The sequence below is a fragment of the Haematobia irritans genome, chromosome 1, assembly GCF_050003625.1.
Source record: "Haematobia irritans isolate KBUSLIRL chromosome 1, ASM5000362v1, whole genome shotgun sequence".
Classification (NCBI taxonomy): Eukaryota; Metazoa; Arthropoda; class Insecta; order Diptera; family Muscidae; genus Haematobia; species Haematobia irritans.
The window spans coordinates 102,437,939-102,465,750 of NC_134397.1; the positions used below are offsets into that span (position 1 = coordinate 102,437,939).

General features: G+C 35.0%; 1 protein-coding gene across 6 annotated transcripts in view; it reads right to left on the reverse strand.

The window, feature by feature from the left end:
- The window catches only part of LOC142221522 (uncharacterized), a 253,095-nt gene that overhangs the window by 199,482 nt on the left and 25,801 nt on the right, over positions 1–27,812 (reverse strand). For 3 of the 6 annotated variants that reach the window (XR_012718085.1, XM_075291275.1, XM_075291276.1), the window contains one exon: positions 25,567–26,310. The exons of the other annotated variants lie outside the window; for them this stretch is intronic. Coding sequence is in view for 2 of the 3 variants with exons in the window: in XM_075291275.1 (XP_075147390.1) it covers positions 25,880–26,310 (431 nt within the window). In the remaining variant the exon portion in view is untranslated. Of the gene's footprint in view, positions 1–25,566; positions 26,311–27,812 lie in introns of those variants that run through there. 6 annotated transcript variants of the gene reach the window in all.

Below are 27,812 nucleotides of genomic sequence, written 5' to 3' on the forward strand. Positions count from 1 at the left end.
TGGAGGAACCGTAGAACCATCCAAATTTTCAACCACCGTCACATCAGCCGCTTCAATTGAGTCATCAAGGGCTTCCTCTTCACAGATCTCGGTGACTCTCGCAACAATCCGCGGTTCAGCTTTGGTGAGGCTTGAGCCTGTAGAAACTTCCCGCATATGATTTTCGCCATAGTCTGCAGGTTTTATGTCTCCTTCGGCTTCGCTAGGAGATTTTTTCACTGCTGACTCTACCGGAGGCTTGTCCGTTTCGGAATCCTTTGGCTGATCGCTTTTGTATACCTTCATATGGATATCATGAAAGCCATAACTTACGCGTCCTTGGGTCTGGGCTAGATGTGGCAGCGACTCTATGTTTAATATAAACACCGCATGTCGTCTTGGTCCATCCACCTCATCCAAACGACCAACCTTCCAATCGGCGGTTGGAAGATCTGGGTTACATTCTTTTAGTCTCTCTAGTATTGACTCAGGATCAGGAGGGTTTGCCGGTATCCATGCATGTGCTCTAGGTTTAGCCGGTATGTCTTTTTTATCGACTAACTCCAAAGCGGCTCCTTCCCAAACTTCACCAATTAGCATCAATGCAGCTTTAAAGCAATCCATAGACCTCTGGTCCGCAAAAGCTATTAACTTATATCGTCCTTGATACCATCCAGCATCTTGCCGTCGAGGACTTGGCCCGGGAAACTTTTTTCGCACCTCTGAGTAGACACCAGACATCGCGTTCTCAATTTCCCCCCATTTTTGCCTTGGAATCATACCGTCCAATGCTTCTTTATTAATAATAGCCATCACAAGGTTGTCTTTTGCAACTGAGGCAAACGATCTTTGATCCCGTTTAGAGGATGGCAGCTCCCTTTTTCCAGCTTCAAGAATTCCTTGAGCCCATTTTAAGGAATCGCTTTGCTTAGGCGACAACGTGCTTGGGTCGACTGATCCTAATTTCTTTAGGATAAACAAAGCATTTCTTCGTTCCTTGAATCTCTTTCGAGAGGGATTGCCTCCTTTTGATGTCGTCACCTTAGAAAAGGTTCGACTTGCCAAAGTGTCACCGCGTGTCGACCCGTCTACAGGTCGACTAATTGGGCCTGACTCTTGGTCGCTGCCCAAATTTATAACTTCAGTCGTTACCCGTCCACTAGGCCCTGAAGTTAGCAACCCAGTGGATGACTTTGAATTTCGCTGCATGGTGGTTTATTATTTCCACCACACGTGAAATTCGTAATGAGTACTTATTACGATGAAATACTCCGCTATTAGAAAACACGTCCGTTCAGTTCGACGGTTGAATAAAACCATAAAAGATTGGTAGAAAGTTCTTGAGGTTTACATCCCCTTGTACCAAGATCCGCTGGGTTATCATGCGTGGATACATGGCGCCATACAGCAGTGGGCACTAAATCGTATATCTGTGTTGTACGATTTGCTACGTACGTTTCCCATGACCATGGGGGCTTCGAGAGCCAACCCAATACAATGGACGAGTCTGTCCATAGTGTAATGCCGTCGAATTTAATATTAAGGGTAGAGATCGTGTAATTAAGTAGTTTTGCTAGTAGATGTGCTCCGTTAAGCTCCAATCGGGGAAGACATATTCTCTTAAGAGGAGCTACCTTACTTTTGGCTGCAAGTAGGTTTGAGAAGACGACATTCTTTTCAGTTTGACAACGTATGTATACGCAGGCACAATATGCTGCCTGCGAAGCATCGGAAAATCCATGGATTTCTACTTTGTCGGAAGGGCAATACTGAATCCAACGTGGAATTGAGATTTTATCCAGGTCTGTAAAATCTGAGAAGAGAGCACTCCATTTTAGATAGGAATCCTGGCTAATGACATCATCCCAACCTCCTCCTTCTAACCAGAGCTGTTGGATTAATATCTTAGCACGTATCACAATGGGGGTGATCCAACCAGCTGGGTCAAAGAGATGAGCGACAGCTGATAATACCTTGCGTTTGGTCAGTGAATGATCATTCTGTATCTGACCTAGTGAATAGGAAAAGGTATCAGCCAGTGCATTCCACTTTATGCCTAGCGTTTTGGTTGAACTAGACTCTTGGAATCGGAGAAATTCTGAGTCATACAAGTCATCAGGATCGAGATGAGCTAGCAGATTTGGGTCATTGGCAGTTAATTTCTTAAGAGGAAATCCAGCCTCTTTAAGAATGTTAGTGAAATCGATTTGAGCCTTGACGGCCTCGTCTATTGAGTGCCCTCCTGACAGGTTATCATCGACGTATGTTTCTTTACTCAATATCTGAGACACATTTGGAAATTACCTTCGTACTCCTGGGCCAGTTGTAAAAGGGTACGAATAGCCAGAAAAGGGGCGCAGTTAATGCCGAAAGTGACAGTCTTTAACTGATAATCCCCAATAGGACTTTCTGGCGTTTGACGAAATAATATCCTTTGAAAAGAACGATCATGTGGGTGCATCAAGATCTGCCTATACATCTTTTGAATATCCCCTGAGAACACATATCGATACGTTCTCCAGTTCAAGATCACCGATGTCAATTCAGTTTGCAAAGAGGGCCCTGTATGTAGGACGTCGTTCAGAGATCTTCCAGACTTGGACTTTCGAGAAGCTTTAAAAATGATTCTTATTTTCGTAGATCTGTGTTCTGGCCGAACAACAGCGTGGTGTGGTAAATAGAAAGAATTAAATTTGCCTCCAAAGGATATTTCATTAGAAGGAGCTTCTTCCGCATGGTCAAGAGGTAAATACTCGTTTAGAACTTGAGTATACTGCTCATTGAGCTCAGGGTCACTTGCCAGCCTATTTTCCATGCGGTAGAACTGTGCTAAAACGAGAAATCTTGAAGAACCAAGGTATAAGGATTCCGAAAACTCCTTTTTGAACGGCAGTCTGACAACATATCTTCCATTGGACGATCGAGTTGTTGTCTTTGTCTAAAATTCCTCGCAGAATTTATCCTCATCAGAAATAAAAGGAAGACGGGCTATTTCTTCCAGCTCCCAGAACCTCCTTAGTATCTCACTTAAGGGTTCAGCATCCAATTCGACAACATCGGTTGAAAAAGAGTGAACAACTTCTGTTCGAATTGGACCACTCAAGACCCAGCCGAAAATTGTGTTATAGGCAGACGTATTGCCACATATATTTTTCCTTAAGCCCTCAACATTAATAAAACGTTCCGAATCGTTCCCTAAAATTAGATCTATCTGCGATGACTTATTAAAATTGGGGTCGGCAAGGTCTAATTGTTCAAGCTCCGAACAACTTGGGATAGTAAATGAGACTGAAGGGATCCTTTTCGTTAACTTAGACAGTATAATAGCCGAAATTGTAAAGCGAATGTCATATTTCCTTGAGAATATTATGAGATTACATTCCTTGTTAGAAGTTTGGCTCTGTCCCCCCATACCAGAAATCTCATAATTGGTCTTAGTGGCAGGTATTTGTAAGCGATTTCTTATCCTTTCAGAGGGGAATGTTTTTTGAGAGCCTGGGTCAATAAGCGCCCTTATTGTATATAGCTCTCCACCATGCTCGATTTGAACCAAAGCGGTTCTAAGTAGTATCATGTCGTTATTTGATGACAGATTGGCCTGGACATATGACTTGTGCGTTGCACCCGACGTAGACGGTGTTTCAATGAGAGAAGGGTTTTCAACTTGAGTTTCATTTGTTTTCACCTGATTTTGTTTGTCCGTGCCCCTTGAATTGGAATTATTTCCGAAATTTTCATTCCGCAAATGAAGAAGACTGTGATGTGATTTGTGGCAGACAATGCATTTGTTAACACTCCTGCAATTCGCCTTAATATGAGAAGAGGATAAGCAATTGTTGCTTCTTGTCCTATGTCCAGACTAGCAAATAGGACAAGAAGCAGTTAATTTTTCCTGCGAATTATATGACTGAATTTTATTGGACGGTTACAATGAACACCTTTTAGTATCCCGTGTTGTCTCTATGGCCGCTATTTGCTCAACCACCTCTAGTCTGTCAATCAAAAATGCATCAAGCTTCGACCACAAGGGCAAATCTCTATGGGACTTGAGGGATTGCTCCCACAACGATAATGTTTCATGACGCAATTTTGTGGACACCAAATATACTAAAATAGGGTCCCGTTGAGATGTGTCAACATCAAGCGTCTTCAGAATGCTGAGACAATCATTCACAGTTGAGTGAATCTTCTGAATTGATTCACTCGTTTCAGTTAAAGCGATTGCGACATTAAAAAGAATTTTCAATTGATTATCCACTAAGACACGCTTATTCTCAAAACGGCCTTTTAAAGCTTTCCAGGCCAACGAAAAGTTCTCATCGCATAGGGTGTATCTTTTAACTATAGCCCCAGCAGCTCCCTTCGTTTTGTTTCTTAAGTGGTACAATTTCTGAGACGGTGAAAGCTTGGGATGGTTAACATAGACCGCCGTTAACATATCCCGAAATGACGGCCACTCCTCGTAACCTCCCTTGAAAATTTCAGTATCACACGGTGGAACTTTTATGCAAGAATTACTGTTATGAGATGGGTTGGGAGTATATATTAGATCTTGAGAAGTGCTTCTACCATAATCCTGATCTTGGTTTATCATAGAAAGAAATAAGCTCAGCCTATTAGCATACCGCTTAGCTCCTGCAGATATTTTGAGAATGTCCAATATCTGGGACCTAGCTGTATAATAAGCCTCCGAGCTAGCATTAAAATTAATTTTTACTGTCTCCTTAAAATCCATTATACGTTCCTTTTCAGGAGACAGCATCAAAACCTCGTATGAGGCCTGTAAACGCGACCAACGATTCGCTAAGTCCTCCAATTTGACTTCTAATATAGAATCGGTTTCATCCGTCATATCACAAGCCTCAAATTGTTCGCAGAACATTACCAAATGTTCACACTCGAACAGAAACTTGTCATATCTAGATGAGACACTCAAAGAAACGCTGGTAGATTCTGTACCAGTTGGGGCCGATTGGGCGGAAGGATTGTTTCCGGTTGGAGCCATTGCCATTAGTTGATATTATTCATTTATATAAATATGAAGAAAAAGATAAATTCCCAGAGTTCAATTATACTTAAATATTCCCGCGAACAACTCACCGATACTTGAAAAGTGGATTTCGAAATCGAATCACTTCTAAATGACAAAAAACAATCAATTGCAAGACTTCAGAGAGTAATGATATTTGGTTCAGGAATAATAAAGTTCCAATAAAGCGTAATAACATAAAATGTCATGTAATTAATCGCCCATATATTTGTTTAATTTTATGGGGAATACAATAGTTAAATTTCAATATTCCATGTACACCAATATGTCCATATATATGTGTCTATATAACAGAGAGTTGTTATGAAGGCTTACTGAAAATTTCAGTATATTTCAAAAAGAATCGAATCTTTCACGCCGACGATTTTCCTTGAGAGTAACTTCACTGAGTAGTATTTCTCTTAGAGAAAGGGGTATAAACCAACAAAGTTTGGTTCATGAGATAAATTATGAATTTCTTGTGCAAAATTCAGACTGCTAAAAATAATTAGTAATTTATCCGAAAATTTTTCTGTAATCGTATTTCAGCTTGTCCCAAACATTTATTTTCCATCGAATAAACAAGAAGAAAACTGTTCGTCATCCAATATGTCTGTATGCGTTCAGAGCGCCTGAACTCAGAAAATATACTCAGAAAATATACAGAAAATATACAAAGAGTGGAGCACTTCTTTGGACTTCGTAATAAATAAATCAAAAGTCTGAAACTGAAAATCCGACCATAGAGGAACAATAATATGGGGATGGCCAATACTAGTTTACCCGTTTAAATATATTCATGTAAAATGAGAAATACTTGTTACAACGGTTTCACTTGGTAATAAAAAATAAAATCAATGGCAAAAATTGTGAAAGATTGTAAAATAGAGTAAGAATGAGTCGTCCAAATTGATAACAGCTAACTGATTCGGTATAGTATATGACGAGATCGTTTCACTTCCAATATAGGCGCACTATAAATAAATTTGAAAAATTATTGTAGTGCATCCTAAGAAATTTACAGATGGTTTTCTTCGAGGGCACTTTGATCGGACACGGTGTGGCCACCAAGCGCGTGGAAAAATGCCAAATAAATTAACAGCACTTGTAATTCAACTACCAACGATATTTTCTCTCACTCACTTTGTTATCAACATAATATCATCTGTCTTAAACCAATACCAATTCTTCCTTCTTTTAAAGCAAGAAAAGTATCAAATATATATTTTAAAATAAATTTATACAATTCCTTTCCATCCACTAGTTCAAGGCCGTATTCAGGGGGGGGGGGATGAGGGGGATCAAACCCCCCCGAAATGAATGAATGTTTTTATATAAATAAATATATATTTTTAGCTGCATAGAAAAATCTTATCGAAGATGTTGAAGAAAAGCTGAAGGTTTTATTTTGAAAAACGCTTACCTATAAAACTTGCACAAATCCTAGAATACTAGTTGAAAAGCCCGTCAAACGACGGTCGAAAAAAACAAATTGTTTTTGTTCTCGCACCACAAATTTCATTTTTGGAAAATGTCTTTCTGCTTTTTATGTGTGTTTGTTGTTTTTTTTTGTGAATATGACTCGCTTTGTTTGGCCATAGCAACAACAACGAAACAGCCAAACACACAAAACTGCGAAAAGTACCTGCCTAATTCAGCGATGGAAGCACTTGGAAAGTGCAATAAAGAGATATTTCCAAACGTGCATATTCTTTTAAAAATTTTGGTCACTTTGCCAGTTACTCAGGGATGGAAAATACAATTTTTAAGAAAGTACAAAAAAAGGTATTTTTTGAGCGGAAAGGTACTTTTTACTAAATTTCAACAAAAATTTCACTGGAAGATTATTGTCAAGAGACTGAATTTTAAAGAAAATAAAATTTGGACAAAATTTTCTATATAATAAAATTTTGCAAAAATTTTCTATAGAAATAAAATTTTTACAAAATTTTCAATTGAAATAAAATTTTGACAAAATTGTCTATAAAAATAAAATTTTGCAAAAATTCTATATAGAAATAAAATTTTGACATCATTTTCTACCGAAATAAAAAAATCGATAGTATAGAATCGCATTCTTTTTTCGACTAAAACATTCTTGAAGTTCAATAAAATCCTGTTTTTGACTATGTCTTTTACAAAATCGAGATTTTCTTCCCACATGAACATGTCTGCCATATTTGTAAAAGACTATTAGCAAATAAGGTTGATAAAGACTTTCTCAAAATAGTAAAATATTTTGTCAAAGCTATTGTACCATAAATCTGATATCGACTCAAAAATGTCTTCACAAAAGGTACTAAATCCTTTGCGGGGGTACTACGGTACTGACCGGGGTGAAAAAGTATTGAAAAAAGTACTACAGTACTGCATTTTCCATCCCTGCAGTTACTACATGAAGAGATTAAAGACGTATCTTAGAAATTCGACTAGCGAGAGTAGACTCAATGGATTGGCATTAATGTCGGTTCATCGCCGAATAAATGTGCCGACTGAAGAAGTCACTGATTTATATGCTGCCCAAAAAGCCCGTCGGCTCAATTTAATATTATAAAACAAGTAAGGAAAGTCTAAAGTCGGGCGGGGCCGACTATATTATACCCTGCACCACTTTGTAGATCTAAATTTTCGATACCATATCACATCCGTCCAATGTGTTGGGGGCTATATATAAAGGTTTGTCCCAAATACATACATTTAAATATCACTCGATCTGGACAGAATTTGATAGACTTCTACAAAATCTATAGACTCAAAATTTAAGTCGGCTAATGCACTAGGGTGGAACACAATTTTAGTAAAAAATAATACCCTGTTCCACAGTGTGGCGCAGGGTATAAATATGGGAAACATTTAAATCTGAAGCAATTTTAAGGAAACTTCGCAAAAGTTTATTTATGATTTATCGCTCGATATATATGTTTTAGAAGTTTAGGAAAATTAGAGTAATTTTTACAACTTTTCGCCTAAGCAGTGGCGATTTAACAAGGAAAATGTTGGTATTTTGACCATTTTTGTCGAAATCAGAAAAACATATATATATATATATGGAAGCTATATCTAAATCTGAACCGATTTCAATCAAATTTGACACACATGACTATACCACCAATTGTACTCCTTGTGCAAAATTTCAAGCTAATCGGGATAAAACTCTGGCTTCTGGGTCCATATAAGTCCATATCGGGCGAAAAATATATATGGAAGCTATATCTAAATCTGAACCGATATCTAAATTTGAATCAATCAAATTTGGCACACATGACTATACTACCAATTGTACTCCTAGTGCAAAATTTCAACCAAATTCGGCCAAAACACTGGCTTCTGGGGCCATATAAGTCCATATCGGGCGAAAGATATATATGGGAGCTATATCTAAATCTGAATCGATTTCAATCAAATTTCGCACACTTAACTATACGACTAAGTGTTATGTTTGTACAAAATTTCAAGCAAATCGGTATAAAACTCTGGTTGCTGGGTCCATATAAGTCCATATCGGGCGTAAAATATATATGGAGCTATATCTAAATCTGAATCGATTTCAACCAAATTTGGCGCGTATAGCTACAATGCTAAATCTACTTCCTGTGCAAAATTTCAACCAAATTGGGCCAAAACTCTGGCTTTTAGGACCATATTAGTCCATATCGGGCGAAAGATATATATGGGAGCTACATCTAAATCTGAACCGATTTCTTCCAAAATTAAGAGGGTTCTATTCTGACCCAAATTAGGAACATGTGCCAAATTTGAAGGCGATTGGACTTAAATTGCGACCTAGACTTTGATCAAAAAATTGTGTTCACAGACAGACGGACGGACGGACGGACATGGTTATATCGACTCAGGGACCTACCCTGAGCATTATTGCCAAACACACCATGTGTTTATCTCGTCTCCTTCTGGATGTTACAAACATATGCACTAACTTATAATACCCTTTTCCACAGTGTGGCGCAGGGTATAAATATTGTATACATACCTATGCATAAATAAAATTTTCTACACATGAGATTATATGAATATTTTTTGTTAAAGTTGAACCCCCCCCCCCCCCCCCCCCCGAATTAAAATCCTGGCTACGGCCTTGCACTAGTTTTCTTATGTATTCATACGTACATACACGGTTAAAAAGGACTGTTTTTCATATGTTTGGCTATAAACATTATATGTTTGGAACACAAATTTTTAAACACAATATTTTTGAGTGCAAGCATATAATGTTCATAAACTAGCTTAACATGTTTGGGACATATATGTTAATATGTTAGAACATATTATGTTTGGGACATAAAATGTTTGTAAATATAATATGCTTGGATGCAAACATATATAAATTTAGTAGCTTGGAGCGCTATTTAACAGGGAGCGATATTGAATTAAGTTGGTGGTTGTTGCTTGTTATTACAAAATTAACATTTTATTTTTCCTTGGGCAATTGATCAGCTACTTCTTTGATCCTCCGGCAAAAGGTAAAATTAAAATAAAAAAAAAATCATAAAATTGAATAATTTCTTCTACAATGTTTGTATTACAGAAAAAGGTGCTATGAACTAAAAAATCTCGTGGAAGTGAGAAAGATGTGGGGGAATATACAATTGGGCAGAAACAAAATTTTGAGCATTCAGGTCGAAAACCTATGTTGTTTGCACCTATATTACCTGTTTATTTTCATAATTCATTATGATTGTAAATATATAAATAAATAAATAAAATTTTGAGCACAATATTGTTTGGGAGAATTTTTTTTAAGCATATAATATTTTTGGGTGCAAAATGCTTCCAAACATATTATATGTTCACATAATAACATATTGTTTTTTGGAAGACAACATTATTGAATTTGGATGCAAAAATACAAAATGTTTGGAACTTAGACTACCCAAACATATATTGTTTAGACCAATATGCTTTCAAACATATTATATATTGGAAGAGATCAAACATATAAATGTTTGGGCAATACCCAAAAATATATATGCTTGAAGCAAAATATTTTTGGGAGTATATGTTACAGAAGCGATTTTTTGTGAGCGTGTACAAAATAAAGAGCACTTTGAGAGAAACTAACTTCTCTGTCTTGTAATAAATTCGAGAGTAAACATTGTATTTGTTTTGTGGAACGCATTAACTTGAGAGTGAGATCAAATAAAGATGTGTGAATGTATGTCAGAGAGAATATACCGTACTGCATTTTTGGATATATCCCAAGCATTTGATAAAGTTTGGCATGATGGACTTCTTTACAAAATCAACTTTTACCAATAAACTTTTACTTGTTCATTAAGTCTTCGTCCAAGAAAATGGTGAAATGAGCCAATTGAAAAACATACGTGCAGGTGTACCTCAAGGAAGCGTACTTGGCCCTTTATTATATGTTCTTTTTACTGCAGACCTCCCAGTATCTCAAACAGTTTTGATAGGTACTTTCGCTGATGATACAGCAGTAATGGCTGTAAATAAAACTGTAAATGGAGCTAGTGATATCCTTCAAAACTATTTAAATTCGTTATCATCATGGCTTTTGAAATGGCGTATAAGATCTAACGAAACAAAATCAATTCAAGTGACTTTCAGTCTCAAGAAAGGTACATGTCCGCCGGTGTACATGAATCAAATCCAAATTCCTCAGCAAAATGAAGCAAAGTATCTTGACAGAAAGTTGACTTGGAAAAAACATATTGAGACTAAAAGAAAAGCACTAAGCATCCAGTCAAACAGAATGAAATTTCTAATTGGCCGCCAGTCGAAACTTTCTCCAGAGAATAAGCTTCTAATCTACAAATGTATTATAAAGCCTATATGGACGTATGGAATTCAGTTATGGGGACTGCAACAAACACAAATATAAAAATTTTGCAACAATTTCAATCAAAAACATTGCGACAAATAGCCACTGCTCCAACCTATATAACTAACCAACGACTACACAAGGATCTAAATATTCCAACAATAAAAGTGGAGATTACGGCTCAAATAACAGCATAAAAATCCAGAATTGAAGCCCATCCATATCCATTAGTGTCAATTCTAATGACCAACACTGAAACCTTTAGAAGACTCAAACGCAGAGCACCGCAAGATTTAATATAATTATCAATAATTATCAATATTACATAAACTCCACTTAGTCATTAAATGCTTGAAAATTGTTTACAATATGGATTTGCCAATGGGATTTGTTTAAATATGGATTTGCCAATGGGTAAATGCCATTAATTATTTAGAATAATGTCTTAAATAATGTAAATATCTAGATAAGATAAATAGCATTAATAAATAATAATTAATAAAAAAAAATTAAAAAAACAAGAGAATGAAAAGCACTATTCTACAAAAACAACAAATGTCAACCGTATAGATGTCGCACAATGCCTGCAGCTTTGGTATTGCCGACGTTGCGGTCGCAGCGCTGTTTTGATAAATTCTTTATAAAGGCATCGGCAGTTATAATTTCAAAGTAGGTTGTAAATCCTATTTTCCTTACGTTTCGTAAAGCCGGCAGAGAACTGAACTGGGTGACGCCGACGCAAACTGTATGATATTTGAGAGAAGCGCCGACAAAAACTGCATGATATTAGAGAAATTTTCCTCATTACTGCAACCTACTAACGCAGTTTCTCTTCACAGTTTCGTCCTCTTGTCTTTTTATGTGTATGTAACGACACACACTCATGTATGCCTCTTTCTGTTTTTTCACAGCCAAAGAGAAAAAATCGTACATTCACTTCTACGATAAAAAAAAAAATCTTTTTTTCAAATTGTTTGTGGGTGTATATATTTATATAAATACGAAATGAAAATTCTTTATATGATATTCTCGTTTATATATTTATATAAATGCGAACTGATAATTTCAGCATTACCTTTCTTTCCAGAATATGGGTGTAAATTTAAAGATGATAGTAAAATTAAAGCTGGATTTAAAATTAAAGATGGCGAATCAGGCACAAATTTCTACACAGTGATTTTCTTATATCACACCATTTTTATTTAATTCCACCATTTTTATTCTCGTTTCCTTTAACAATTATATACACTCCAACATCAAATTAAACCGTTGCAAGTCTAGACTTTTTTACATATGTATTTATACATATGACACACGTGTGATAAAGATCTAGAAACAACCGTTATTTCAGAGAAATGGGCAACAAGTGCTTTCCCCTTCTATAAATTCGATATTTTTCTTAATTCTACAAATTGTATGTACGGAGAGACAATTTTCGATATTTCCTTAATTTTTGGAAATGTTCTATGCGCGGACAGACAATTTTTCCCGTGTGTATTTTCACACTTTTCTCCTCTTTGACAACGTGGGGAACGAAAAATTAGCCACTTTTTCACCAATGTGTATAATAAGTGCAATTTTCCAAGTATACAGTACACATTTTTATTTACACACATACACTTTTTGTGTAGTTTTTTCTTTGGGAACTGTCTTCCTATTTAGAAAACTTTAATTTTTTTTTGCCAACTTTTGTTTCGTACTCAGAAATTTAGTTATACCAAATTGAAATTGTTCATATTTCAGTTTATATGTGAAACATTTTAGGTCAGTTTTACTTCGAATTAATAGTGATTTAATTGTACGCCGAGATCATTGTTATATCACTTACCGACGCCGAACAACTAATTTTATAGTTGTAAAGGAATGTGTGATAACCAGTTACCTCATTTTATGTGTGGATGCTGTTCTATCTTGTACGCGACGGAGGACAATGAACAACTTTAGAGAGGGGGATGCTCCAAATGGAATCCAAGAATGATAGAAAGAGTTGTGGAGCAGTGGTAATAGATTAAACGAGGTATATTGTTAGCCTTTGAATTCCTGTGCTTAGAGTGGACTGTAGATAATAGAGATTTGAGTCTAGAGTTCAATATGTTGTCTCATCAATAAGACAATATATCGAAAATGAAGTAAAACAATAAAAAAAACGTTTCAATCTGAATTCAAAGACAGGTTTTATTAAAGAGCCGAGATCCTTACCAGCGATATGTTGATGCAAGAATGAAAATTTAATATAGATACCACTTGCCAACAAAGTTCATATGACAAATTCATTTTAGTTGAGTGACATTTATTCTGACGTTACAATTCTGACGTACTTCAATTAGTCATTTACAAAAATTCAAATAAGTTTCAGAAATTTATACGTTAAATTCAAATCAATGATTAAAGACAATCGCTTCAAGATTGTCCAGACTGTATTAAAAAAATCAGTCCTTAAAATTTCGTTTAAAAACAATCGAGTCCACCTTGGAATTCAAAGCAATTAGCAAAAGCTAAAAATAAAAAGAATAAATTATACAGAAAATATAAGATTACTGCACTGTTAGAAAAATATGTTTTTCATATGTTCCGATATAAACAAAATGTGTTTCGGGCACGATTTTAAACCACAATATATTTAAGTGCGAACATGTAATTTTCCTAAACTAACACTAAATGTTTGGGACATCTATGTTAATATGTTAGAATATATTATGTTTGGGGCATGAATGTTTCATAAAAATCATATGTGTGAATACAAACATATATAAATTTACAAATTTCAACTAAACATACATATGTTGTGATATTTTATTCAAAGCGACAGAGAGAGTATAGAGAGAAATAGAGATGGAAACCGGGAGAGTTGACGAAAGATGTCAATATAACACAGCAAAAGAGTCAAAAGAGAACAATTTCTGTGAAACCGCTTGTATGTTGTTTCGGAAAACTGTTTTATGATAAGGCCAAAAATTTGATATGTTTAAGTCTAAATATTATTTAATTTGAATAAAGAGAATATACATTCTGAACCAAGAGAATAGACATTTGAAAAACAAACAGCTTATGTTTTCGCCTTGAGAGCAGCATTTTATGTATGTGTGGACATGTGTTTTGTTTATCATTTTGGCATTATTTTTTTCTTGGTTCGGGGGTCTTCATAAAAATAACGAAAGGGCACTATACTCTTTTTAGAGTTGGGACGGTAAAATGAAATAAGGAGGAAATAGTGAAAAATTACACAGTAAAATGTAAAAAAACAAAGTTTAGTTTCTCTTTATTAAAAAGTAGTCCACGAGGAGTTGACGGACACCATCAAATATAAAAGCGGGCATTAAGTTCGACTTTTACAGCTAAAACAATTTAAAAAGTTTATTTTCTTTAAAATGAATTATTAAAGAAAAATAAAAGGAATTTTAGATCGATGGTGTTAAATGCTAGTAAAAAACTGTTCACTCCTAAATAAATTTATGTTTATATTATAAAATTATGTATGTATGTTTATACTCGACTCCACGTTCTTCTTTTGTTAGTTTTTGAATTCCTTCCAAATTTTAAAGTTTTGTACGAAAACAGTTTTTTATTACAAGATTGTTATTTTTGCAATAAAAAATAATATTTTATCCAAAAATCATTCAATTTCGTTTATATCAAGCACTGTTACTGACTATAAATCTTTAATAACGCACATTTCGATGTTTCATTTAAAAAAATTAATATAGTATAAATATAAATGTGTAAATTAAAAAAAAAAAAAAAAACAAAACAAAAAAAATGTTCGGTCGGAGCAGGGATTGAACCCACGACCCTTTGCATGCAAGGCAGACATGCTAACCACTGCTCCACGTGGCAAACAAATGTATGTTTCTGTTAAATAATGTTATGTTTGCATGGGCTCGTGGGCGCTGCAAACTATGCTATATAAATGTAACTTAAAACGATAATTATCTACTGGTGACTATAACAGCTACGTAGCCCAGTGGATAGTGTGTTGGCTTACAAACTGTATGGTCCTCGGTTCGATTCTCCGTGCAGGCGAAAGGTAAAATTTAAAAAAATTTATAAAAGTGAATAATTTCTTCAACATTATTTGTATTACAGAGAAAGGTGCCAATAACTAAAAAATTTCGTGGAAGTGAAAATTACGAGTATGTTAGGGAATGAGCACAATCGTGTTTGGGAAAAATTCTTCCAAGCATATAATATTTTTGGCTCAAAATTCTTCCAAACATATAATATGTTCACATAAAACAAACATATTAATGTTTCGGCAGTATGCAATAATATATGTGCTTCCTGCAAAATATGTTTGGAACATATGTTAAAGAAGCGATTTTTTTTTGAGGGTGTGGAAATGCTATTGATTGTGCGAAATATTGTGTTGTCCGATCTGATTATAACATGGAGAATAAAAGATCTTTTATTATTGCACATATCAAATGTAACAAGTATATACGGCCGTAAGTTCGGCCAGGCCGAATCTTTGTACCCTCCACCATGGATTGCGTAGAAACTTCTACTAAAGACGGTCATCCATAATTGTTGCGGTCAATGGCAAAGTATCTTAAAACTTCTTAACATCGTCTTCTAAATTGTAAGTTAGTCCATGCGGTATATATTTGACAAAAGGAAAGTCTGTTAAATGTGTATATTTTCAGTTCTTGACCGGTAAACACTGTTAGAAAAATATGTTTTTCATATGTTCCGATATAAACAAATTGTGTTTCGGGCACAATTGTTAAACACAATATATTTAAGTGCAAACATGTAATGTTCCTAAACTAGCACTAAATGTTTGAGACGCATATGTTAATATGTTAGAATATATTATGTTTGGGGCATGAATGTTTCATAAAACTAATATGTGTGAATGTAAACATTGTACATTTCCGGGTACACTGGAACGGACTGTAGTGTTAATTATCGTAATGATCCCAGAACAGTATGATACAAAAACAAGTAAGTAAAGTAGAAAGTCGGGCGGGGCCGACTATATCATACCCTAAACCTCCATTACAGAATTAGTAATCATAAGCATTTGTGGGGTAACATATAGGTCTGGGAGATAAACCGCAGTTGCATATTTAAGAAAATTAAGGGATACATGTCTATGCACTGTTAGAAAAATATGTTTTTCATATGTTCTGATATAAACAAAATGTGTTTCGGGCACAATTTTTAAACTCAATATATTTAAGTGCAAACATGTAATGTTCCTAAACTAACACAAAATGTTTGGGACACATATGTTAATATATTAGAATATATTATGTTTGGGGCATGAATGTTTCATAAAAATAATATGCGTGAATGTAAACATATATAAATTTACAAATTTCGAGTAAACATATATATGTTGTGATACTTTATTCAGAGAGCGACAGAGAGAGAGAGAGTTAGTATAGAGAAAGAAATAGAGATGGAAACCGGGAGGGTTGCATAAAAAGATATCAACATAACACAGCGAGAGAAAGAAATGAGAGCAATTTCTGTGAAACCGCTTGTATGTTGTTTCGGAAAACTGTTTTATAATATGGCCAAAAATTTGGTATGCTTAAGTCTAAATATTATTTAATTTGAATAGTAGATTGAGTATTCGGAATAAAGAGAATAGACATTCGGAACCAAGAAAATAGACATTTAAAAAAAAACAGCATATTTGTATTACAGAAAAATATGCGAAGAACTCAAAAATTTAGTGGAAGTTAAAAATATGTGAGGGAATGAACACAATCTTCTTTGGGGAATTCTTCCAAGCATATACTATTTTTGGACTACAAATGCTTCCAAACATATAATATGCTCACATAAAACAAACATATTAATGTTTCGGCGGTATCCAATAATATATGTGCTTCCTGCAAAATATGTTTGGAACATATGTTAGAGAAGCGATTTTTTTTTTTGAGGGTACACAAAACCCCATTTAAAAGAGAATTGTGTCTTAAAAGCATTATTACTTGTATTCTCTGCTTCTTTGGTTCGGAATCAATACCAAAATTGTTAAAGTGGAGACACAATCTTTGGAACCGGACATGCTTTTTGTTCAGTGTATATTGCCCTTTCGTTAGTTTTTATGAAGATCCCTTTAATTACCTTTGTTTGAATATTTTGACTTACTCGTCCTACGTTCCGATTTGTTTTGACAAAACAAAAAAATTGTGCCCGTAATGCGAAAATGATAAACAAAACTCATGCCCTTTTTTCAAATATATTTTATCTTGGTTCTCAATGAATTTTCTCTCCGAATACTCATTTTAATATTTTACTTAAGCATATACAATTTTTGGCGAAGTCTTATATCACAACATATATATGTTTACTCATAATATGTAAATTTATACTTGTTTATATTCAAGGCCGTATTCAGGGGGGGGATGAGGGGGATCAAACCCCCCCCCCCCCGCAAATGAATGAATATTTTTATATAAATAAATATATATTTTTAGCTGCATAGAAAAATCTTATCGAAGATGTTGAAGAAAAGCTGGAGGTTTTATTTTGAAAAACGCTTACCTATAAAACTTGCACAAATCATGGAATACTATTTGAAAAGCCCGTCAAACGATGGTCGAAAAAAACTGATTGTTTTTGTTCTCGCACCACAAATTTCATTTTTGGAAAATGTCTTTCTGCTTTTTATTTGTGTTTGTTGTTCTTTTTGTGAACATGACTCGCTTTGTTTGGCCATAACAACAACAACGAAACAGCCAAACACACATGTGTAAATGAAATGGCGCAAAACCTGCGAAAAGAACCTGCCTAATTCAGCGATGGAAGCACTTGGAGAGTGCAATAAAGAGATATTTCCAAACGTGCATATTCTTTTAAAAATTTTGGTCACTTTGCCAGTTACTCAGGGATGGAAAATACAATTTTTTAGAAAGTACAAAAAAGGTATTTTTTGAGCGGAAAGGTACTTTTTACTAAATTTCAACAAAAATTTCACTGGAAAATTATTGTCAAGAGACTAAATTTTAAAGAAAATAAAATTTTGACAAAAGTTTCCATATAAATAAAATTTTGCAAAAATTTTCTATAAAAATAAAAATTTGCAAAAAAATCTGTAGAAAAAAACTGTTGCAAGCTTGTTTCTATAGAAATAAAATTTTGCAAAAATTTACTATAGAAATAAAATTTGTACAAAATTTTCAATTGAAATAAAATTTTGACAACATTTTCTATAAAAATAAAATTTTGCAAAAATTCTATATAGAAATAAAATTTTGACAACATTTTCTGCCGAAATAAAAAATCGATTATATAGAATCGAATTCTTTTTTCGACTAAAACATTCTTGAAGTTCAATAAAATCCTGTTTTTGACTATGTCTTTTACAAAATCGAGATTTTCTTCCCACATGAACATGTCTGTTTTGCCATATTTGTAAAAGACTATTAGCAAATAAGGTTGATAAAGGCTTTCTCAAAATATTAAAATATTTTGTCAAAGCTATTGTACCATAAATCTGATATCGACTCAAAAATGTCTACACAAAAGGTACTAAATCATTCGCGGGGGTACTACGGTACTGACCGGGGTGAAAAAGTATTGAAAAAAGTACTATAGTACTGCATTTTCCATCCCTGCAGTTACTACGTACTCATCCGAACTTTCATTTTCAACAATGAAGAGATTAAAGACGTATCTTAGAAATTCGACTACCCTGCCAACATTTTTTGAATTTGGGGGCGCTTCTAAGAATCCCCACTACGTCGAAAACAATCATATACGACATCAAAAACTCGTCGGAAAAGCGCCGTCACTATTGAGAAGTTGTACCACGCCAAGTTACTACGAAAAAGTTTCTCATCAGTGCAATTATTAGGTGCCTATTTAGATCAATTTCGAAGGACGCCAATAAGAACCCCTGCAAACTATCAGAAAAAGTGCATTTTAAGGTATTTGTAGAAGAATCATTGTGGTCAAGTAAAACACGATTGTGTAGATGTTTATTGATTTGATTAAACATTTATAATTTCTTATAAATAAAACATTTTTCGGTTTATCTCATCACATTTAACATAATTTTTTGCATTAATAAAATAATGATGTTGAGTTTTAAGTAGCAAGTTACATATTGCAGAATCTGTCAGCCAGTTTGTTTATTTTCGATGGGGACAGCGTGCCTGGAAAAATATTTGAAAAACGATCACTTTATTCTATTTGGAATGTCGAAAATTGTTCACCATATACCTTTCACAATTTTAAGCGTAATATCTATGTCTTCAATACTATATTTTCGTTTTTATTTAAATAAAATATAACAAGCTGGTTGCGCTTGGCGTTTCACAAAAAATAAAATGGCTCTTCTAACAGTAGTGATGGCAAAATACTTTCATGTACATTTTGTACTTTTTGATATGCTTCCCCCATCACAGTTCGCGATGGTTGTGGTGACATTTCCGAGTCTGTGGTAGCGATGAGGATGAAATGGAACTTTGAAATGCTGGCAGGGTAGCGAGAGTAGACTCAATGGATTGGTTCATCACCGAATAAATGTGCCGACTGAAGAAGTAATTGATTTATTTGCTGCCCAAAAAGCCCGTCGGCTCAATTTAATATTATAAAAATATTGTATACATACCTATGCATAAATAACATTTTCTACACATGAGATTATATGAATATTTTCTTTTTTAAGTTGAACCCCCCCCGAATTAAAATCCTGGCTACGGCCTTGTTTATATTCACACGTAGTATTTTTCCTATATTTAAAGAAATTTTCTTTGTGTATATATATTTGTAATGCGCCAATTGGTTTGGTTACTTTCATTATTTTACTTCCAGCATACACTTTGTCTCTCTTTGTAAACACATATATGTTTATGGGCTATTTCTAAATTAATATATGTTTGAATCCAAGCATATTATATTTACAAACATTTTATGTCCCAAACATAATATGTTCTAACATATTAACATATATGTCCCAAACATATTATGCTAGTTTATGAACATTATATGTTTGCACTCAAAAATATTGTGTTTAAAAATTTGAGTTCCAAACATCTACTGTTTATACCCAAACATATGAAAACAGTCTTTTTCGTCCGTGTACTTGACTCTACGAAGCACATTTCAATTTTTCGCTTTTTCAGCTTTTTTTCATATGCTATAAAATGTCCGTTAAAAACAAGACTTCCAGTAGAAATTATGCTATGTTTCAAGTAAAAAATGTCTTTAAAATAAAGTATTGAAAAACATATCCTATTTTTAATGATTTTTGCCTTGTAGTCAAGATGCAAAAATGCAACAAATTTAAAGACAGTCTCATTAATTTTAAAGAATTTTTTGAATTATTAAAGTCAAGTTGACCTTAGTCCAAAAATTTGTTCTTTCATGTTATGATACCCATTTTTAAGTCAAATCACTTAATTATAACGACAACACGACTTCATTGAAAGTATCGACCTTTGAACATGGAAAAAACTTTATATTAGAGAAATGCGTCTTCTAAGCTAAGCAAAAGTTCGACATGAACTCTTTGGCCTCACGACAATATTTTTTCAGTGCACTCTTTTTAGAGTTGTGAAAGTAAAATGAAAACAGGGCGAAACAGTGAAAAATTAAACAGTAAGATCTATAAAAACAAAGATTAGTCCCTCTTTATTAATGAGTAGTCCAAGAGGAGTTGACGGATTTTTTCGAAAATAAAAGCGGACATTGAGTTTGAGTTTTGCCGCTAAAATGAGAAATAATTTTAGCGGCAAAACCAGAATAACATTAAACTTTTTCCGGTAAATTGTATTATAACATGGTGGGGAAAGATCTAAAGCAACAATTGAATAAGTTTATTTTCTTTAAAAGAAATTATTAAAGAAAAGTAAAAGGGTAAACATGGCCATTTTAACGCGATAATACCAATTTATACCGGCCTTAAGAATTAAATTAAGTACAAAATTATTCGTTAATAAAATTCATATTTATTTGTATTTCTAAATTAATGGTGTTACATGCTAGCAAACAATTGTTCACACCAAAATAAATGTATGTGCTGTTGTAAAATTACTGTTTAGAATTTAAATATAATGTGCTTTTGAATGGTTATCGTTAACCTTAGGATTCGATGGAAAAATATTTTTATATACTCGAATTCACGTTCTTCTTTTGTAAGAGTTTTTGAATTTCTTCGAAAATTTTAAACTTGTATACAAAAACCTTTATTTGTTACACAATTTTTATTTTTGCAATAAAAAAAATAATATTTGATTTGAACTCAGTCCATTTCGTTTATATCAAGCATTTTTCTTTTCTGACTTTAAGTCTTTTATAAAACACACTTTACAATTTCGTAGTACAAATTTAATATAATAGTATGTAATGCTGAACACCTTTTCGGGAACTTCCGAACGAATCTGGAATATATGTTAAAAAATATATTTAAAAAAAAATGGTGTTGGTAGAAGCAAGGATCGAACCCAGGACCCCTGTCACGCAAGGCGGACGACCAACCACTGCTCCACGCTGCCAACAAATGTATGTTTAACAATGTTATGTTTGCATCGGCTCGTGGGCACCGCAAGCTATGCAATATAAATATAACTTATAACGATAATTATCTCCTGATGACCATAACAGCTACGTAGCCCAGTGGTTAGTGTGCTGGCTTACAAACTGTGTGGTCCGCTGTTCGAATCCCCGTCCGGCAAAAGGTAAAATTGAAAAAAAATTATAAAATTAAATAATTTCTTCTACAATGTTTGTATTACAGAAAAAGGTGCTAAGAACTAAAAAAACTCATGGAAGTGAAAAAAATGTGAGGCAATATACAATTAGGCAGAAAAAAATTTTTGAGCACAATATTCTTTGGGAGAAAATTCTTCTCAGCATATAATATTTTTGGGTCCAAAATGCCTCCAAACATATTAGAGCACCAAAATGTAAAAATTATTACAAATTGTGTTGAGTGAAAATGTCCTATATTGTGGCCCTACGTCCCTACAAGACGCTAAATATTAGAAAAACCCTACATATAGGGAATTTCCCCTACTTCTAGCCGTGTTGATATTGCACCTACACCCTCAAAAAAAAATCGCTTCTGTAACATATACTCCCAAACACATTTTGCTTCAAGCATATAAATTTTTGGGTATTGCCCAAATATTTATATATTTGATTTCTTCCAATATATAATATGTTTGAAAGCATATTGGTCTAAACAATATAATATGTTTGGGTAGTCTAAGTTCCAAACATTATGTATTTTTCCATCCAAATTCAATAATGTTGTCTTCCAAAAAACTATATGTTATTATGTGGACATATAATATGTTTGGAAGCATTTTGAACCCAAAAATATTATATGCTTAGAAGAATTTTCTCCCAAAGAAGATTTTGCTCAACATTTTTTTTTTTTTTGCCTAATTGTATATTCCCTCACATTTTTTTCACTTCCATGATTTTTTAGTTCTTAGCACCTTTTTCTGTAATACAAACGTTGTAGAAGAAATTATTAAATTTTATAATTTTTTTAAATTTTACCTTTTGCCGGACGGGGATTCGAACAGCGGATCACACAGTTTGTAAGCCAGCACACTAACCACTGGGCTACGTAGCTGTTATGGTCATCAAGAGATAATTATCGTTATAAGTCATATTTATATAGCATAGCTTGCGGCGCCCACGAGCCGATGCAAACATAACATTGTATTTTTTTTTTTATTATTTTCATCTATGGATTAAACCCTTACAGACTAACAGTAATATATTACATTATATAAAGGGTGATTCTTTTGAGGTTAGGATTTTCATGCATTAGTATTTGACAGATCACGTGGGATTTCAGACATGGTGTCAAAGAGAAAGATGCTCAGTATGCTTTGACATTTCATCATGAATAGACTTACTAACGAGCAACGCTTGCAAATCATTGAATTTTATTACCAAAATCAGTGTTCGGTTCGAAATGTGTTTATCGACAAATTTTGTTCAGCGATGAGGCTCATTTCTGGTTGAATGGCTACGTAAATAAGCAAAATTGCCGCATTTGGAGTGAAGAGCAACCAGAAGCCGTTCAAGAACTGCCCATGCATCCCGAAAAATGCACTGTTTGGTGTGGTTTGTACGCTGGTGGAATCATTGGACCGTATTTTTTCAAAGATGCTGTTGGACGCAACGTTACGGTGAATGGCGATCGCTATCGTTCGATGCTAACAAACTTTTTGTTGCCAAAAATGGAAGAACTGAACTTGGTTGACATGTGGTTTCAACAAGATGGCGCTACATGCCACACAGCTCGCGATTCTATGGCCATTTTGAGGGAAAACTTCGGAGAACAATTCATCTCAAGAAATGGACCGGTAAGTTGGCCACCAAGATCATGCGATTTGACGCCTTTAGACTATTTTTTGTGGGGCTACGTCAAGTCTAAAGTCTACAGAAATAAGCCAGCAACTATTCCAGCTTTGGAAGACAACATTTCCGAAGAAATTCGGGCTATTCCGGCCGAAATGCTCGAAAAAGTTGCCCAAAATTGGACTTTCCGAATGGACCACCTAAGACGCAGCCGCGGTCAACATTTAAATGAAATTATCTTCAAAAAGTAAATGTCATGGACCAATCTAACGTTTCAAATAAAGAACCGATGAGATTTTGCAAATTGTATGCGTTTTTTTTTAAAAAAAGTTATCAAGCTCTTAACAAATCACCCTTTACATATCGTTTGTTAATATATCAAGTATTTAATAATAATGTTATCTTTTTCTTTACATTGTATTTCTCTTCTGACAAATCAAGATAATAATACAATTTATTGAATTCTTTACAAAGACGGCGAAGTGGATCGTTGTTTTCAAAGTTCGTTCGAAAATATTCAATGTGGAACAGTTCAAAGTTGCGGTACATTGAATGATATGCTGTTAATAAGGAAGTCAGATTTAAATCTTCCGTTAATTAAATCAACCATAAAACAGATATTCAGCATGGTACGTCTACTTTTCAGTGTAGGTAATTTGATGAGCGATAGTCTTTCTTTGTAAGACGGCAAGGTTTGAGGTGTCCAGTTATTCCGACGTAAACAAAACAGTAAAAATTGTTTCTGAACAGATTCAATACGATTGCAATGAATTTGGTACTGTGGGTCCCAAATTACAGATCCATATTCCAGGATAGGACGCACAAGTGAAGTATATAAGTTTCTTGTAACAAATGGGTCAGAAAATTCCTTACTCCAGCGCTTGACAAATCCAAATGATCCATAGGCCTTATTTACAGTCATATAAATGTGAGATCTAAAATTTAGCCTGCGATCCAAAAGTATTCCAAGATCTTTAAAGAATTCAACAGTTTCAAGCGTTGTGCCATTCAAGTTATAATTCGTGTCGATATAATTTAATCTATAAAAAGAGATATGCTTGCATTTCCTGATGTTCAGTTCCATCATATTTGATGAGCACCATCTGTACATGCTATTCAGATCAGATTGGAGTAAGGATTGGTCATCACTATTCCGAATAACCTTTATAATTTTAACATCGTCAGCATACATGAGAGTGTAACCATATTTAATGGCTGATGGAAGGTCATTTATAAATAAGCAGAACAATAGAGGGCCAAGATGACTGCCTTGTGGAACACCAGAAGGCACATGTATTGATTTTGAAATAATGTTATCAAATACTACAAATTGTGTACGATTCTTTAGATAACTTTCAAACCAGGATACCATTAATTCACTGAAGCCCATGCGATGCAGTTTGTACAGTAAAAGTGAATGGTTTACTTTGTCAAACGCCTTACTAAAATCAGTATAAATGACATCAGTCTGTAAACGATCTCTAAAGCCTTCATTAACCATTGTAGTCAATTCCAAGATATTTGTTATGGTCGAACAAGATTTACGGAAGCCGTGTTGTTTAGGCGATAGAAGAGAGGAGACTTGATGATTCAAAATATCAGAAATAATTTTCTCCAACAGTTTTGGAATATCACTTAATTTAGCAAGCCTCTATAATTCGTAATATCTGACTTGCTTCCATTTTTAAATAGCGGAATGATAAATGAATTCTTCCACAACGTAGGAAAGTGACCTGTGCGCAAAGATTCATTAAACAGAAATGAGAGAGCAGTCGAAAGAGAATGAGCACAATATTTGAGGATGTTACTGGGAATCCCATCAGGGCCCGGGCGATATGAACATTTTATCTTTTCCATATAACTCATCACAATATCAGGAGAAATAAATGGAGTAGTGAATGTCGAATATTCCTGTATCTTATATGGGTACGCATCAGATTGCTTGAAATCCTTATGACAGTAAGTTGTTGCAAAGAACTTTGAAAACAAATTACATATAAATTCATTATCATCCCCTTCAACAGCACCATAGTGAAGGGTTCTTGGATACACATTTGATTGTCGTTTAGAATTAACAAATCTGTAAAATGACTTTGGATTAAGTTTCAGTTCATTTTTAATTTTCGATAAATAATTGTTATAGGATTGTTTATTCCACAGGTTGTATTCTGAACGAGCAATTGAGTAGTTTGCATAGTCAGTCACAGATCCATGTTTAACAACATAACATTGTTAAACATACATTTGTTGGCGACTTGGAGCAGTGGTTGGTACGTCCGCCTTGCATGCCAAGGGTCCTGGGTTCGATCCCTGCTTCGACCGACACCATTTTTTATTTTTTTTTTTACATATATTTTTTACGTATATTCCAAATACGTTCGGAATATCCCGAAAAGGTGTTCAACATTACATACTGAAAAGGCGGGGAATTAAATAAAATAATTTATCAATGAGGGGGGGAATAAATAAAAACACAATTAAATTTTGGTTTTTAAATAATAAATTAAAATTCAATTTATTGGCGGGGGTATTCGTACCTTCGGGTATTTGAGCGAGAGAGTAAGTAAGAGAAAGTTTCGATAAGTCATTTGTCATTTTTTCAGATATCGTTATAATTCAGGGGTGTATTTTACAATTCATGAAACTTAAATCTAACAGGGTGTCAACCTGAACATCCCGCCCCCCTTGCAGGAATGCAACATAGAGGCAAGCAGGAGCTAGGGGACAATAAAAAACGAGAATTCAATTTACAATTCAAATGACATACAAAAAATACAAAAAACATAAACGTTGATTCAGTGAGACCCAGAGTGTACATGGATTACAATAGTAGCCGGCCCATGACCGGTATTGGGGCTAACTGTGGTGGAGCTGGTCGGATTATGGCCACAGGTGCATCGTCCACTGATGGTTCTCTGCTGTTGGGTCTCTGGGTTTCGTGCTACCCTCCTGGAGGCATTATTACGGCGCTCCATACACCTTTCCCGACTCCTGCAATCAGTCCTTTTGTGTGACTCTGCCAAGCAATTAAAACAATAGCCGAATTGCATTACGGCTTTACGACGTCTTGCAGGGTCCATAGCTCGGAAACGCGTGCAAAGGCGGAGTGCGTGTGGTTGCAGACACACTTTGCATCTCACCTCACCACACTTCTTCTTTGGTTGGGCGACGTCCACTTCTACCTCAGGGCGCTCGTTTTTGAGACGACGAGATGGGCCAGACATGTCTGGAAATACGAAAAAATGGGGACAGCACACACACAAAGAAAATAAAATGTTATTAATTTTGTCCATCAACACGTAGTAGTACGAGTTTGACAACGGGCCTTGTAATAGTACAATTTCCAACCCTGATGTCAACAGCTCGCACTTTGTTGTCGGGGCCTAAGTAGATCTTTTCGATTCTACCTACTTTCCACTCTGGTGGAGGCAAATTCTCTTTCCTGATTACTACCAGGTCACCAACTGCAAAATCTCTTTGAGGAAATTTCCACTTATTTCGCTTATGGAGTTCAATGAGATATTCCTCTTTCCACCTTTTGGCGAAAGAGTGAGAAAGGACCTTAAGTTTCTGCCATCTATTCACATAACTTAACGACTCAATTGCCGTGTCGGGCTCCGGTGGGGAGAGAAGGGCAGAACCTATAAGGAAGTGTCCTGGGGTCAAAGGGGCCAAATCGTCTGGATTATCGCTCATAGGACTTAGGGGCCTAGAATTAAGGCATGCCTCGATTCTAGCTAGCATTGTGCTGAACTCCTCACAAGTAAACTTCTGAGAGTGAGACACTTTCTTAAGATGAGTCTTGAAACTCTTAACTTCTGCCTCCCAAAGACCACCCATATGTGGCGCACCAGGGGGAATAAATTTCCATTCTAATAATTGGAAGGCGTTAAGCGAAATAAGATTTTGCTTCACATCAGCGAGAAATCGGGCTTGGTCTCTACCAAGAACATTAGAAGCTCCTACAAAAGATGTCCCATTATCCGAAAACATCTTAGAAGGACAACCTCTTCGGGAAAAAAACCGGGTGAACGCAGCAATAAAACAATCAGTCGACATATCATTTGTCGCTTCCAAATGAATTGCCTTAGTCGCAAAGCAGACAAACACAAGCACATATCCTTTAGTGATACGGCAACCTCTACCAATGTAGGTCTTAATATCAAAGGGGCCTGCAAAATCGACTCCAGTACATGTAAACGGGCGAGACAGCGTAGTTCTCTCAGGGGGAAGAGCGGCCATAATTTGGTCTACAGTTTTCTCCCGAAACAATACGCATGTACGGCAATTATGGATGATTGTTCTGACGAGATTCTTCAGTCTGGGAACCCAAAATTCTAATCTCATCAATCTCAACATTAATGAATTTTCAACATGTACCGTATTCCTGTGAATATACTCCAGGTACAATTTGGTAAACCCGGCATCATAGGGTAGAATTTTGGGGAATCTCTCATCATAGGTGAGAGTAGGGGAACGCGCAAGTCTACCATTCATCCGCATAAATCCAACAGAATCTATAAACGAATTGAAATTCAACAGAGGGCTCTTTCGAGATAACTGCGCATTGTTCTCCAGCGCCACATATTCAGGGAAATGACGACGCTGGCAGAGGACAACAAGACGACTTTTCACAAAGTTGATTTCACCCTGTTCCAAATTGAAGGATGAATGCGTCTGTGTCGATTTAAACTTCGGGTGTATTCGATGAAAGAATCTGAATACATA